The 16,309-nt window shown below is 44.1% G+C and overlaps 1 protein-coding gene across 1 annotated transcript in view; it reads left to right on the forward strand.

The window, feature by feature from the left end:
- Positions 1 to 16,309, forward strand: part of TGFBRAP1 (transforming growth factor beta receptor associated protein 1) — a 44,387-nt gene that overhangs the window by 18,681 nt on the left and 9,397 nt on the right. Inside the window, exons 5-8 of the mRNA XM_046661645.1 lie at positions 8,473 to 8,555; positions 11,999 to 12,340; positions 14,096 to 14,153; positions 15,975 to 16,118. Coding sequence (XP_046517601.1) covers positions 8,473 to 8,555; positions 11,999 to 12,340; positions 14,096 to 14,153; positions 15,975 to 16,118 — 627 coding nt within the window. The remainder of the gene's footprint in view (positions 1 to 8,472; positions 8,556 to 11,998; positions 12,341 to 14,095; positions 14,154 to 15,974; positions 16,119 to 16,309) is intronic.

A 16,309-nucleotide genomic window follows, 5' to 3' on the forward strand; every position in this document is an offset into this window, starting at 1 on the left:
GCCTTATAGCCATTCTAACAGGTGTAAGGTGATATCTCATTGTAATTTTGATTTGCGTTTCTCTGATGATTAGTGGCAGTGAACATCTTTTCATGTGCCTGTTGGCCATCTGTATATCTTCTTTGGAAAAATGTCTGTTCATATCCTTTGCTCATTTTTTCGTTGGGTTGTTTTTTGTTGTTGTTGAGTTATATGAGTTCTTTATATATTTTGGAGATTAACCCCTTGTTGGATATATGATGTGCAATTATTTTCTCCCACTTAGTGGGTTGTCTTTTCTTTTTATTCCTGGTTTCCTCTGCCTTGCAGAAGCTCTTTAGTCTGAAGTAGTCCCATTTGTTTATTTTTTCTTTTGTTTCCCTTGCTTGAGTAGACACAGTATTTGAAAAGATCCTTTTAAGACCAATGTCAGAGTATACAGCCCTTACTTTCTTCTAGGAGTTTTATGGTTTCACGTCTTACCTTCAAATCTTTAATCCATTTTGAGTTAATTCTTGTGTATGGCGAAAAATAATGGTCTACTTTCATTCTTTTGCATGTGGTTATCCAGTTTTCACAGCTCAATTTATTGAAGAGACTTTCCTTTCTCCATTGTATGTTCTTGGCTCCTTTGGCGAAGGTTAGCTATATGTAGATATATGGTTTTATTTCTGGGCTTGCAGCTCTGTTCCATTGATCTGTATGTCTGTTTTTGTACCAGTACCATACTGTCTTGATTACTATAGCTTTGTGGTATATTTTGAAGTCAGGATTGTGATGCCTCCGGCTTTGTTCTTTTTTCTCAGGATTGCTTTAGCTATTAGGGATCTTTTGTTTCCCCATAGGAATTTAAGAATTCTTGTTCTATTTCTGTGAAGAATGTCATAGGGATTCTGACTGGGATTGCATTTAATCTGTAGATTGCTTTAAGTAATATGGGCATTTTAACTGTTTATTCTTCCAACTTATGTGCATGGAATATCTTTCCATTTCCTTATGTCATCACTGATTTCTTTCAATAATGTCTTATAGTTTGCAGTGTATATGTCTTTCACCTTCTTGGTTAAATTTATTCCTAGATGTTTTATTCTTTTTGTTGCTATTGTGAATGGGATTGTATTCTTGTGTTCTCTTTCTGTTAGTTTGTTGTTGGAGCATAGAAATGCAACTCATTTTTGTAGGTTGATTCTATACCCTGCAACTTTGTTGGAGTTGTTGATTGTTTCTAATAGTTTTCTGATTATTTCTAATAATTTCTAAAGATTTTCTATATGTAAAATCATATCTGAAACTAGCAAGAGTTTCACTTCTTCCTTGCCTGTTGGGATCCCTTTTATTTATTTTTCTTACCTAATTGCTCTGGCCAAAACCTCCAATACTATGTTGAATAAGAGTGGCGAGAATGGACACCCTTGTCTTGTTCTTGTTCTCAGAAGGATGGCTTTCAGTTTTTCCCCACTGAGTATGATGTTGGCGATGGGTTTGTCATTTATGGCCTTTATTATGTTGAAGTACTTTCCTTCTATACCCATTTTATTGAGAGTTTTTATCATAAACGGATGTTGGATCTTGTCAAATGCTTTCTCTGCATCCAGTGAGATGATCATATGGTTAATATTCCTTGTTTTTTACTATAGTCTATCACATTGATTGATTTATGGCTGTTGAACCATCCCTGCATCCCTGGGATAAATCCCACTTAATCATGGTGTATGATCCTTTTAATGTATTGCTGTATTCAGTTTGCCAACGTTTTGTTGAGGATTTTTGCATTTCTGTTCATCAGCAATACTGGCCTGTAATTTTCCTTCTTTGTGTTGTCCTTGTCTGGCTTTGGAATCAGGGTGATGTGTTGGCCTCATAAAATGTGTTAGGAAGTGTTCTGTCTTCTTCAATTTTTTGGAATAATTTGAGAAGGATAGGTACTAAATCTTCTTTGAATATTTGGTAGAATTTCCCAGAGAGACCGTGTAGTCCGGGACTTTTATTTTTTGGAGGTTTTTGATTACTGTTTCAATCTCTTTACTTGTGATTGGTCTATTCAGATTCTCTGTTTCTTTTTGATTCCGTTTCTTCTTGATTTCTTTTTGATTCTCAAAAAGAGGTTGTATGAGTCTAAGAGTTTATCTATTTCTTCCAGATTGTCCAATTTGTTGGCATATGGTTTTTCATAGTATTCTCTTATAATCTGTTGTATTTCTGTGGTATCTGTTGTAATTTCTCCTCTTTCATTTCTAATTTTATTTATTTGAGCCTTCTCTCTTTTTTTCTTAGGGAGTCTGGCTAGGAGTTTGTCAATTCTGTTTATCTTCTCAAAGAACCAGCTCTTAGTTTCATTGATCCTTTCTATTGTTTTTCTGGTTTAAATTTCATTTATTTCTGCACTAATTTTTAGTATTTCCTTCCTTCTGCTGACTGTGGGCTTTGTTTGTTCTTCTTTTTCTAGTTCTATTAGGTGTAGTTTAAGATTGCTTATTTGAGATTTTTCTTGTTTGTTAAGGTGGGCCTGTACTGCTATGAATTTCACTCTTAGGACCACTTTTCTGCATCCCATATGAGTTGGTATGGTGTATTTTCATTTTCATTTGTCTCCAATATTTTTTAATTTCTCCTTTAATTTCTTCAATGATCCATTGGTTGTTCAGCAGCATGTTGTTTAATCTCCACATGTTTGTCACTTTCCCAGGTTTTCCTTGTAGTTGATTTCTAGTTTCGTAGCATTATGATTGGAAAAGATGCTTAATAGATTTCAGTCTTTTTAAATTTATTGGGGCTTGCCTTGTTTCCCCACATATGGTCTATCTTTGAGAATGTCCCGTGTGCACTTAAGAATGTGTATTGTGCTGATTTTGGATGGAGTGTTCTATATATATCTATTAAGTCTGTCTGATCTAGTTTTTCGTTTAGTTCCACTATTTCCTTGTTGACTTTTTGTCTGGATGATGTGTCCATTGATGTAAGTGGAGTGTTAAGCTCCCCTACTGTTATTATGTTGCTGTTAATGTCTCCTTTTATGTCAATTAGTAGTTGCTTTATGTACTTTGGTGCTCCTGTGTTAGGTGCATCTATATTCATAAGTGTTATGTCCTCTTGGTGGAGCATCTCGTTTATCATTATATACTGCCCCTCTTTGTCACTCATTGCCTTTTTTTATCTGAAGTCTGCTTTGTCTGATAGAAGTATGGCAATACCTATTTCTTTCGTTTGCCATTTGTTTGGAGTATCATCTTCCATCCCTTCACTCTGAGCCTGTGTTTGTCTTTAGAGCTGAGATGTGTTTGCTAGAGGCAACTTATTGTTGGGTCTTGTTTTTTAATCCATCCAGCCACTCTGTGTCTTTTGATTAGAGAATTCAATCCATTTACATTTAGAGTCATTATTGATATATGAGGTCTTAATGCTGCATTTTATCACTTTTTTTCTGGTTGTTTTGTATTTCCCTTGTTTCTCTTCCTGTGTATTTCAAATTGCCATTTTAGTTTGGTGGCTCTCTCTGATGGTTTTCTCTTTATTTATCATTTGTGTCTCTGTTCTGATTTTTTATGTAGTCATCACTGTGAGGTGTGTGTAAAAGATCTTGTAGATGAGTAGCCCATTTTCTGACAGTCTCTTATTTCCTTAGTCCAAGCAGATCCCATCCTTTTCCTCTTCCCCATATAAGTTGTTGTTGTCACAACTTATTTCATTTTGTGTTGTAAGTTTGTGGTTAAAATGAAGTGATTATAGTTATTTTTGATGCTTCCCTTTATCTTTAATTTTATAATTAAGTGTTTGCTAACCCATTCTGATAGGGAGCTGTAACTTTCTGATTTTGTCTATTTATCTCCTTGCTCAAGGCTTTATTTATTTATTTATTTTCAGATATGAGGGCTTTCTTGATCATTTCTTGTGGGGAGGATCTTGTAGTGATGAACTCTCTCAGCTTTTGTTTATCTGGGAAGGTTTTTATTTATCTGTCATGTCTGAAGGATATTTTCACTGGATAGAGTATTCTTGGCTGAAATGTTTTGTTTTTCAGAATTTTAAATATATCATTCCACTCACTCCTAGCCTGAAGCTTTCTGCTGAGAAAACTGCTGAAAGCCTGATAAGCGTTCCTTTGTAGGTTATTTTCTTCTGTCTTGCTGCCCTTAATATTTTTTCTTTGTCGTTGACTTTTGCCAGTTTTACTCATATATGCCTTGGAGAAGGTCTTTTTACATTGATGTAATTAGGAGGTCTATTGTCTTCTTTTACTTGTAGTTCCAGCCCCTTCCCCAGGTTTGGGAAGTTCTCAGCTATTATTTCTTTAAACAAGCTTTCTGCTCCTTTTTTCTTCTCTTCTTCTTCTGGAATATCCATAATCTTTATGTTGCATTTCCTAATTGAGTCAGATATTTCTTGGAGAATTTCTTCATTTCTTTTTAGACTTAATTGTTTCTCCTCCTCTATCGGAAGCATTTCTGTATTTCTGTCCTCTAAATTGCTAATTCTGTCCTCCGTAATATCAGCTGTGTTATTCAGAGAGTCCGTATTTTTCATTATCTCATTCACTATGTTTTTCATCTCCAACATTTCTGATTGGTTTTTCTTTACAGTTTCAATGTCTTTTGTGAAGAATTCCCTCTGTTCATTTATTTTATTCCTGATTTCGTTGAACTGTATTTTTGAGTTCTCTTGTAACTTGTTGAATTTTTTCTGATCCTATTTTGAATTCTCTGTCATTTAGGTTGTAAATTTCTGTGCCTTCAGGATTGATTTCTGGGTGTTTGTATTTTCCCTTGGTCTGGAGTATTAAGGTACCTCTTAATATTTTTTGGTGGAGTGGATTTGTGTCATCATGTAATGATAGTATCTGGTCGCAGATTCCACCTGCTGCCACTGGGGGTGGGGACACGTGCTGTGTACTCTGAGCCCACCGTGATCCCTGGCAGCTGTGTCTGTCTGAGCCTGGGCCACTCCTTGGGACCACAGCAACCCTGTGGGCTCCCCAACCAGATGGGAAAGTGATCACACTGGAGCTCAGGGGTGCTGTTGCCTGCTCCCACAGTCCCGCGAAGACTCGCTTCCCTCTTCAGGTCTGCAGCGTTACTATAGGTGTTTGTGGCAGCCAGGATCTCATTCGCCCGGGCACGCAGATCCACCGCTGTCTCCTCCTAGGTTGCACCAGCTGTTGTCCTTGGTGGGTGCAGCCTCCCTACTGGGTCCAAGCTGGGCCACTCCCTAGGGGTGGCATTGGCACTCTCTGCTCTCCCAGCAGAGAGGGAAAGTGATCACACGGGGGCTCAGGGCTGCCATTACCTGTTCTTGCAGTCACTCCAAGGCATGCTTCTACCCTTGGGGCTGCAGCAGTGCTATGAGTGCTCCAGCTAGGAGAGCAGTCGCACATGTGCACAGGGCTGCTGGGTGTCCAAGCTTGCTCACCTGTCTCCACTGCCTCTCCAGGGCTAGTCCCTCCACCTTCAGATGTAGAGCTGCACGTGTCTCTCAGGCATCCTCTTGTGCTGTGTGGGTATCCTCCGTTGATCATTTGTTGTCCGTTTAGTGGTAGTTAGAAGGGGAAGAGACAAAGGGAGCAGCTCACTAGGCCACGTTGTTGATGTCACTCTCCAGAATTTCCTTTCTTTTTAAGGCTGAATAATATTCTGTTTGTTGGAGAAGTTTATATTTCGTTTAGGCAGTGTGTGTTAAGGAAGAGCCATAAAACAAGGTACATTTTGAATTTAGTGCTAGGAAGAACTGTTCTCTTCAGAAGCTCTTGTGTGATATTTGATTAATGCAGCCTTGAAAGCAGGTTTAGAAATCTCTAGATTAGAATCTTCTGTTTCACAACATTTTTAGTTCCCCAAATCACGAAAGTGAGAAATCTCAATTCAGAAGTATAATGCTAATAGCATCAGTTTTGACTTGGTTTCATTCTACTCTGTAAGCCTGGCGTGTTTGGCCCCAGCCTGTACAGAGCAGATAGTGAGTGGCACTGCTTACAGGTCTGCTCTGCTCATTCACTCTCTTCATCTCAGGATTCCGATGGCTGCCTTCTTCTGAAGGACAACTAGTGAGGTAGAAAGAAAGCTGAAGATTCCATTGTGGAGTTAGGTCCATGCTGGGGAGATAAACACGCTTTATTGTTCTCTGTCCTCCCCTTGTAGTCATCCTTCTTGTCCTTCTCTTGCCAGCCTTCCGGGCTCCAGGTTTTGTGGTTCAGCATCACCTGAGCAGAGAGCAGGAGGAGGTGTCAGTTTTGGTGAACAATCTGGAAAGGAGACAGTCACTTTCAGAGAAGCAAGAATTGGCTGTACTTGATAAAGTTTCTGGTCCATGTTTTCAGGTCGGTTTCCATGGTGTTCTCTGGATCATCCACAGTTTCAACATCTAGTGCTTATATCCAGGATGAAGGACTCTCTCTGCATGCTTCTTCCAAGTCTTTGTATAGCATTCCTAGAGTAGAATACAGAAAATAACCCCCCAATCTTGGATATTGGGAGTGTTAGCAAAAGTAGGTTTTGTTGTTGTTGTTTTTAGTGAGGAAGATTGGCCCTGAGCTAACATCTGTTGCCAATCTTCCTCCTTTTTGTTTTCTCCCCAAAGCCCCACTACATAGTTATATATCCTAGCTGTAAGTCCTTCTAGTTCTTTCTATGTGGGATGCCTCCACAGCATGACTTGACAAGTGGTGTGTAGGTCCAAGCCCAGGGTCTGAACTGGTGAAGCCCAGCCCGCCAAAGTGAAGCACGTGAACCTAACCGCTCGGCCACGGCGCTGGCCCCCAGCAAAAGTAGTTTTTATTTCCCTTTAGGAAGAGGAAGAGTAGATGACGTTTGAATCCTGCAGCCACAAGGAATAAATTGTTATTCAGGTGGTCTCTCATCACGCGTCCTGGGTGTGATTGAGAATTCTTCTACTGCAGCTGATGGCCCATTTTTTCTTTGCTAAGTGGATGGCCTCTATTGTTTCTGCTTTCAGAGATGGAACTGGCCTTCCCACGCAGCAGCGCTGTGGCCACTCCTGTCTGCTTGTTGCTGGGTGGTATCCATAGGCCGGTTTTTAGGTCAGCAATGGCCAGTGTCATGGAGAAAGGTGAAGGCAGGCGGTGAGAAGAGGCGTGAGCAGCAGCCTGCCTTTTCTCGCGTCCCTAATGGAACTTCTGTGGCAAGGGGTGGCAAGGAGCTGTTGTAGACTTTTGAGAACTCTCTAAAACTATAGCAAAAGCCCTTTTAAAGCTGGTTTGAGGGAGCAGGATTGATGGCCTTTGGCTGCTGACTGTCTCCACTCCCCTTGCTTCTTCAGTGGAACCAGCATTAACTGTCTGCCGTGTACCCAGATGAATCAGTGCGTGGAAAGAATTGGGCTCTAGAATCTGAAAGATCTGGTTTAAATCCTAGCTCAGCCACTTCCTACTTTAGTAACTTTGGGCTGAAACCTTAATATCTCTGAGCAGAATGTTCCTGTCTGTAAAATGGGGATAGCAAGTGACAATGAACATGGAGTTTCATAAAAATTGATCAGCTAATTCTTCAGATCAATAAGCAGGTACCAAATGGCAGATGCTATGCTAGGGGTGTGGGGATGCTAGGATGGATAATGCGTGTGCCTTGCCTTCAAGGAATTTATGGCTTATAAAACAGCTTGATGGATTAGAAGGAAGATGAGTTAAGAAGTCACAGAGTCCGAAACACACTTAGAGTCTTTAATTGTGAGGTGTTGAGGGCCTGGGCTGTGGTGAGGGAACCAGTAAGAGTAGAGCGAAGAGGTGCATTAAGAGCTATTTCAAATGAAGGATAGACAAAACTCGGAAACTGACCGGCCTGCACGGTGAGAGGGAGGGGCTGGAAGTAAAGACGTGACGAGACAACGTCCTCAAGTGTCTGAGGAGTGCTGGATTAATCGCAGATAACAGGCACCTTTTTTTGCAGGAGTTCCCAGACTGGGACGTGTCAGTGTGGGATGTCATCAGCTTGAGGAGAGAGAATGCACAGCCTTTCCCCAGCATTGGCCAGGAAAGCCTGTTTATTTACTCAGTGGATCGGCCTGTGCTCTGAGGGATGCTCAGAGATGCGGCCGTGCAGTGTCACTTCCGGGAGAGTGGTAGAAGGGTGAGCTGCTTCTAGACTGCCGGCAGTGCCACAGGGGTTACACCTGAGCAACCGGAAGTTAGAATAGAAACGATCATCGAAGGCCTGCGAGTTAATGAGGAGGAGAATAGGAGATAGGGAATGCATTTGGGAAAGATTGGGATTGATGAAAAACCCATGAAGGAGGAGGCAGGATAGTAAAATAGAGAACAACTCGATTTCAAGAATGAGAGGTTGATCAACATACATATACAGATACATATGTATGTATGTGTGTATATTGAAAATAATTTCATATATGCCTTGCTGTTCCTTTACCTTGTAATTTCAGATTTCTGTGTCATCATTAACCGTTAGCTCGTTTGATGATTGGAATTGAGTTTCTCCCTGCTGTGATGATTGCGAGGTCTCTCTCAGAGGTTAAACCTGTCTTTCCTTGCAGGTGATGTACAGGAGGATCCTGCAGCAGGCGGGGTTCATACAGTTTGCGCAGCTGCAGTTCCTGGAAGCTAAAGAGCTCTTCAGGTAATTTGAGGTGTTGGTAGGACGGCTGCGTGTCCCTCTGTGGTCAGAGCCGCCACTTCAGCTGTGTCGCTGCGGCGGGAGTGCGGCCATGGTTAGACGGCTTCAGGGGGAAGCGGCGAGGCTGGGTGCAGTAGTAACAGACCCATGCTTGTTCCTCGAGGCCCCCGCACGCTCAGGCCTGGTTTAACTGTCCTGCATCTTGAAGAGGGTGGGCTGCTGAGGGGCGTGTGTAATGGTCCTGTGAAGAGAGGAGAAGGGGCTTCTAAAGAGTGAGTTTGATAACATGTGAAGAATTCCTAGGGAAGTACTATTGCTCACTTTTTCTTTTCTCCAGAGATCTTACAAGAAGCTATGAGTGTAGGAAAAGAGCAGGTGCTTGTGGCAAGACTCATGAAACGTATTCTTCTTCTGTGGACTTTTTAAATGGCATCTTCCTGGTTAGCTGTCTCAGGAAGTTGAATTTCTCTTACGGGGGTCCCTTCTGGCATTATGATTAATACTGTACCCCCTGGGCCAGCTCCCCCCCCCACACCTGTCCCACACGCACTCTTTTGCTGTCCTGTGCGCGTTCCCCTCAGGCTGGTGGGCTCAGGGAGGCAGTGGTCGGTGTGTGCTTGCTCAGCACTGCTTGCAGAAGATTAGGGTAAACCTGCTATGATGGTCTTTAAGTATCCTACTAAAGCATTGCCTAGTGCAGAAGTTTGCAAAATGTCTACCCAGAATGGATCATGCGTAGTTCAGAGCCACTGCAGAGATAAGATGTTACAAAGCCTCCAGCTAGATCCTTTCATGCAGGTCACTGCAGAGCAGGAGGCCTCTCTGAGGCGCGCTGTCTGCTGGCCACTTTCTGGGGTATTTGCAGTACAACCCAGGCTGTGTCACACCCACAGCGGCTCTCATCTCTTGCTCTGTCACAAAATTGGTTGTAGAATAGAGATTTCTGAGTAGAGAGGGAATCACTTCTTGAATAATGATGCCCTATATGACTTTTACTTATGTAAGTTGTGTGTGCTGTTCTCCTCTGTTCCTGGAAAGATCGTTAGCTTTGGGGTTCAAATAGATTCTTTGCCCCTTGGACCTGGACTGTTCTCTGTCCTATCTTGTTTTGTCCCTCCGATGTGGAAGACCTCTGCAGCTGGGTCCTGGGGGCCTCCCATTACATCTTTTTCTGATGGGTTAATTTGAAACACTGGATGAGTGGCCGTGGTTGCATTCCTAGAAAAGTTCACCAGTTTTGTAGGAAAATAAATATGGGGCCTGTCAGTCATGAATACAAGCTTCCTATACTTCATACTTCAGCCTCCTAATAGCTTAACTTGAAATTGACTGCAGCCCAGCTTTTGTCACAAGTGTGGCTGAGAAGGTTGATATTTGAGGAAGATACTCCTGGACGAGGTTGATTCCACTTCCCTTTCCTGTGCCCACAGCAAACGTTGCTAATGACTCAGGATGTTTTTTCTCATTGCTCTGGGACTTGTCGTCAGGTTCCTTCTCAGTTCAGTGCTAATCATGGTTGGCTCCTAACATAGAGCCTGTTTGTGAGTCATGTTGTGGGGACGTATGCGCTGTGTCTGTTCCTCTGGATGTTATGCAGCCTGTCCTTGCATCCAGTCCCGGTCAGCACTTCCTGCACTTTGCAAACTTGGCCTAAGCACCAGAGCCCATGTGTGCGGGTGAGACAGTGCCCTGCTGTTGCAGTTGCCCACGCTGGCTTGGAAGATGGGTGTGAGCCTGTCGTGCAGCGTAGGTGCCGCTCTGCGTGTGAGTGGAGGGCTGTGGGAGCATCGCAGAGCCTGGACTTATCTCAGGACTTGTCCTGGGCCATAAATGATGAGCCAAAGTTTCCCAAGTTGAGAATCGTACTTTAGGCCGGGATTTTTCAACTGTGGCACTGTTGACATGTTGGGCTGGGTAATTCTTTGTTGTGGGGGCTTTCTCGTGTGTAGTAGGATGGGCAGGAGCAGCCCTGGCTTCTACCCACTAGTGCCAGTAGCTCCCTCCAGTCCTGACAGAATATCTCCAGACATTGCCAGCTGTCCCCCAAGGAGAAAAACTGCTTGCCATTGAGAACCACTGCTTCAGGCAAAGAAAACAGCAAAGGCAAAGCGGCGTGAAATGTGTAAACTGGCAAAATAATGAGGCAGAGTCAAGTGTTGGAGCGTGAGAGGGATGGTTGGAGCTGAAGTTGTAAGGTGGTTTGGGATTAGTTTAGGAAGGGTCTTTTTTTTTGCTGAGCAAGATCAGCCCTGAGCTAACGTCTGTTGCCAATCCTGCTCTTTTTGCTTGAGGAAGGTGAGCCCTGAGCTAACATTTGTGCCAGTCTTCGTGTTTTGTCTGCAGGTCACCACCACAGCATGGCTGACGAGTGGTGTGGGTCCACGCATGGGATCCAAACCTGTGAACCTGGGCTGCCAAAGTGGAGCATGCCAAACTTAACCTATTGGCCAGGGGGCTGGCCCCAGGAAGGGTCTTGAATGCCATGCTAAGAGGCTTGAAGTCTCTCTTGTGGGTAGTACAGAACCTCTGAAGGTCAGGAGAGGGTGAGGATGGAAAGAGCAGAGTAGAAGGCAGGAGAGCAGAGGCAGGAAGCCAGGAGGATGGAGGAGAGACGATCAGAGCTTGAAGGTAGGCAGATGCGTGGATGTCACAGCAAGTGTGGATCCTGGATCCGCCCTCCAAGATTCCCACTCGGTGTGTCTGGGGCAGGGCCGCTGCTTCTCTTCCTTAAGAGGCTTCCTGGAGGTGGGTCTAGTGCTGGACCAGGGTTGAGGTCCACGGCTCAGTGATGCCGGCTTTAACTGTTAGCATTGTAGACAGGACGAGCAGGCTGCAGGGAGGAGATGGGACGTCACTCCGTCTGGCTTCCTGGGCCTTACAAGGTCTGGATGCTACACTAGCCATTTAGCGGCATCCTGCTGTTTTGCTCTGAAATGCTAACGAGAGCCACCACAGAAGTGGCCACGTGAATGCTTCTGTCCTCTGTCATAAGATTATTGATGAGGAAATTGTGAGTTACGTTCTTGTAAAGTCCCTCCTTTCAAAGAATCTGTTTACACTTTAGAGATTTCAGAAGGACTGTCCTCTGCCCGCGGTCAGACAGTGATGCTGTTTCCTGTGTGTCCTGTCTTTGCCCTGGTCTCCAGGGAGTCCACACTGACTTGGTGTTCAGCTCGCCTCAGGGGTTTTGATCTCCTACTTCCACGCTGGCTGTGTGCGTGTCTTTCGTGGTCCCCTCTGTTCTTTTCTGGGTGCAGGTGGTGGCACACAGTTCAGCAGGGCTTAGCTGTGCTTGCAAATTAGGGCGGTTGCTCTGCCGTGTTTACCCGCATATCCAGCTCCCCATTAACGTGTGCAGACGTGCACACCCCTCCAGTGTTGTTTTGTGTGCCTATGTGTACTCTTTCTCTCTTTTTGCTTCATTTAGTTTGACACTGTAATTGCAGAAGCGGCCAGCTTGACGTCCGGGAGCTGATCTCTCTCTACCCCTTCCTGTTGCCCACCTCCTCTTCATTCACACGGTCTCACCCTCCTCTCCACGAGTATGCAGACCTCAACCAGCTGACCCAAGGGGACCAGGAGAAGATGGCCAAGTGCAAGCGCTTCCTCATGAGCTACTTGAACGAGGTCCGCAGCACAGAGGTAGCAAACGGCTACAAGGAAGACATCGACACAGCCTTGCTCAAGCTGTATGCGGAGGCTGACCATGACAGTCTGCTGGACCTCCTGGTCACCGAGAACTTCTGTCTTCTGACCGACAGCGCTGCCTGGCTAGAGAAGCACAAAAAGTGAGTGTTCTCTTTCTGGATGCAACCAGGGGCTTCATGCCTGGCCCTTCCCCATCCAGTGGGGAGACTGTTGTGAAGCTGAGGTAGCCAGTGTGATATGTGAGTTCCCAAGAGATTCATCAGATGACTACCTTGAAATCATGGTGACAGCCCAGCACCCCTCAGGTTCTATCGCTCGTCATGGTCTGCAGACCGACTGAAGGGGTCTTGGAGGGCATTCACTCTCATACCACTTCTTCCACGATAGAGTACACTTTGGAGCTGGGCATAGGCCTTGTTAGTAAATGAAGTGATTCGTAGGCTTCCTCCCTATTCCATCTAGGATTCACCTGTGGGAGATGCCACATGTGTGTTGGTAAATTAATCGTGCACTTTAGTCATTGATGACTAAATTGAATGCATAGATAGACGACTGGATAAATAGATCAAGTGGGAGGCTTCTTGACCTTGTTGATAAAAGGTTATGGCTTAACACTCGGCCTTCGTTGTGTGCATGAGTTGGTAGGCGGCCGCCCGCTGCCTTGTGCCGTGTGCACAAGGGCAGTTCGTCTGTAGTGAATGGCTAGATAAGAGCCAGCAGCTTCTTCCTCCTGGGCAGGTTGTCAAGTAGTCTGACCCTTCTAGCCTCAGGGGGTTTTTTTCTTTAAAAATGAGGGGTGTCGGGTGATCCCTAAACTCCACTAAGGAGTAGGACTCTTTGTCTATGATTGTTATGTATTTGAAATGGCAAAGGTGCAGCTGAACTCCCACGGAGACCGGTGGCGGCTCCAATGCTGGATCTCATTCAGATGCCTCGATGGTACAGGCTTGTCATTGGTCTCCAGGAGGGTATTGGTGCTCTCAGCAGTTTCCCTCAGTTTCTCAAACACACAGTAGAATGGAGATATTCTATAGAATATTCTAAAGGAACCAGCAAACACGCTGATGCCTCATGGTCGTGACTTTGGATGGGAGAGTCCGGAGAGTCAGTGTAGCTTTCTAAAAGGTTAAGGAGAGGAGAAGGGTTCCAGCAAATAGTTCACTATGTTGAGAGTTTGCTCTTTGAGGGGAGAAATCTGACCTCCTAGGTTGGCTTGCCCCGCACCTGCCGGGGAGGAGGAGGAGGACCAGGAGCAGGACCCACCTGCGGAACCTGGGGCGGTGCCGGTGTTACTGCTAACCCTTCCGCTCACACCGAGGAAGTGGAGGGCGGGGGAACGCATCGACTTGCTCGAGGTCGCACAGTCCATAAGGAATGAAGCCGGTACTGAAACTCAGGTCTTGAACTCTGGGTGCCCTCCCCAGGGCCCTCCGTTCTCTGTGATGCCTGGATACTGTTGGCCTTCATTGCTGTTCACACTCAAACTCCTTTTGCTCTCTTTGCATAATAACTCAGCGTACCTTCCAAATATTCACTTAGTGCCTCGTGATGGGTTAATAATGGTTAACTGAAGAGATATGAAACTACATTAATATTTAAAGCAAATTATAAAACAGTTCCACATCTGATTTTCCATAGTATAAGCATAATTATATTTTTCAGTTTATCTTCGACTTGAGCATGATCCTCTTTGGACGTCGATAGGGTGCACGTTTTTATACCATAAGTAAATGCACAGAATGAGGATCTTGTTGTCGCTTGAAATTTGTCGTTGAACGTTGAGTTGAACAGAATACAGAGCAGGAGTAGGGGACCAGGACGAGGGGCGTTGGTGTGGGTGCTGCCCACAGCAGATGGTGAGGGCGGGGTGCGCTCATCGTGTTGTTTTCTTCCAGGTATTTTGCACTGGGACTGCTCTATCATTCGAATAACCAGGATGCGGCTGCAGTTCAGGTTAGTTCCAGAGCATTTTAACATTATTTGAAAATCAGTACATTTCACTAAGTGTCACTTAAAAATAAGTCCCAAATTGATAGAGACCATTTTTGCCTGATCTCTAACCTTTTTTACAGAACAAAAATAATACTGTTTTAGAAAGTGAATTCCTTGAGTTTTCTTTGTCTTTATATCTCTTTAAAGAACATTATCAAGATTGAGTTTTTGAAAATTAATAAAAATATGATTTTTTTACTGAGCCACAAGGCATGTGACATCACTGCCTTATCAGACACTTAAGCCTGTGAATAACAGTTTGTTTATGATTTCCACTGTTAATGACAATAGCTATTGCCAGTGAGCTGGGTGAATTATGGTCCCTGTGTCATCTGGGACAGAGCTAAAGCTGACCCAGGCCAGTCACTTGCCTAGGGTCACACCACTGCTGAGTGGTAGAACTGGGATTGGAACGAGTCTCCAGGTGGCCCGGGCGAGGGCGCCACGCCTGAGCTGAAAATGGCATGGATTTCTAGTTTTGTCTCTTAGCCTGCGTCTTACTTCTCATACCTGATCTTGAGCAAATGTCCTCGCACTCTTGGGAGACCTCTCCCCTTCCCTCATTTGCCCTCCACTGGTCTTGCTCTGTATTGCAGTTTCCTCACATTCCTTTTCTGTTTTGTTTTGTGAGCGGCCAGGAGTATCAGTGGTACTCACGAAGCTGAAGTCATCTTTGTGACTTTGGCAAAGCCACACATGTATTTGGTTGCTTTGAGAAACTGTCATGGTAACGTGATTGCAGAATAGGTTAAACATAGTGGGTTCCCATTATCATGCACCAATGGCTAAGAGTTGATTTGGGTATCAAAGATAAAATTTTTATTTTTTAAAACATTGTTCAGAGAATTGCAGCTTGATATAAGTGTAATAATAACATTGGCAGGGCTATAGAGAGATTTGCAAAATTGAAATAATATGAAAAAAACATATATGGCAGAATTCTACTATTAAAAAGTGACACATTTCAATATGTGTGTGAGTAGGTTATTTGGCTTAGGGAATTCGATGTTGAAGAAACTCTCACCATAAAAAACTGTGCACATGCTGATGTCAGAATTATGGTTTACGCAGCGCACCTTGTTTCTTGGGCTTCTCACTGGTGCTCTGATTCAGAAGTGCAGCAGGTGGACAGGTAGGGGGAACATGACACAGGTGATGCTGCGTGGGCAGCCGCCATCTCTCCCACCCCATGTGATGCTGCCTCATTCTGGGGTTCTGAAAAAAACTTCGGTTTACACAGCAGGGATTTTTCTGGATCAAATAACAAAGGACTTTAAATCTGTCATCAAGTGTAAAAGACACAGCACTAGGGGACAGGATCAATAAAGTTTTTAGAAGCATGATATCTGACTCTCAGAGTCCAAGAAGGATTTCAAAATCCAGAATTCCTGTGATGGAGAAGGTAGAAACAGCCTTACTGATGGATGCAGGTAAATTTCTTCTGTGTTGAGATGTTGTCAGTGATCATTTTGTTTATTTCGTGAAGAAACATTTTTAATACGTCCGCCTCTTCTCATGCATTATATTTACTGTTTGTATTACTGTGACATCATTTAAAAGGAAAGAAAAAGAACCTGGTGCTTTATTTTCTGGATTTCTTGGACCATGTCTTCTACATTTATATATTGCTCTGAAGAAATTAAAAGTGACTTAAGCATTTAAATTTTGTCCTACTACTTTTAAGTATTAAAAGGCCAAGTAAGTAAACATGTGCTGTTTCTAAGCTAATTGTAAAAGGTATGTAACCTTCCATTTTTTAAAACATCTTTTGCTCCTTTGCAGTTGTGGGTGAACATCGTGAATGGGGAAATTCACGACTCCACACGCTCGGACCTGTACGAGTACGTCGTCGACTTCCTCACCCACAGCCTGGACCGGGAGCTGGTGTGGCAGTACGCGGGCTGGGCCTTGCAGAAAAGTGAGGAGGTCCGTGCTTCGTGAACCCGTTCTTTGTGGGGGGGCCGGTAAAAACAGACCAAAAACTTGATTTTAGCTGGGAAAACAAGCTATGCTTCAACCTCCCCCTCCACTCCCTTTGTTGTCTGTCTGATGCATCCCCTTGAGCCATCTGAATCCCAGCTCGTGCGGAAGTTCTGCCTTCCAGTGCTTCTGTGTCG

This window comes from Equus quagga, chromosome 5 (genome assembly GCF_021613505.1).
Source record: "Equus quagga isolate Etosha38 chromosome 5, UCLA_HA_Equagga_1.0, whole genome shotgun sequence".
Taxonomy (NCBI): domain Eukaryota; kingdom Metazoa; phylum Chordata; class Mammalia; order Perissodactyla; family Equidae; genus Equus; species Equus quagga.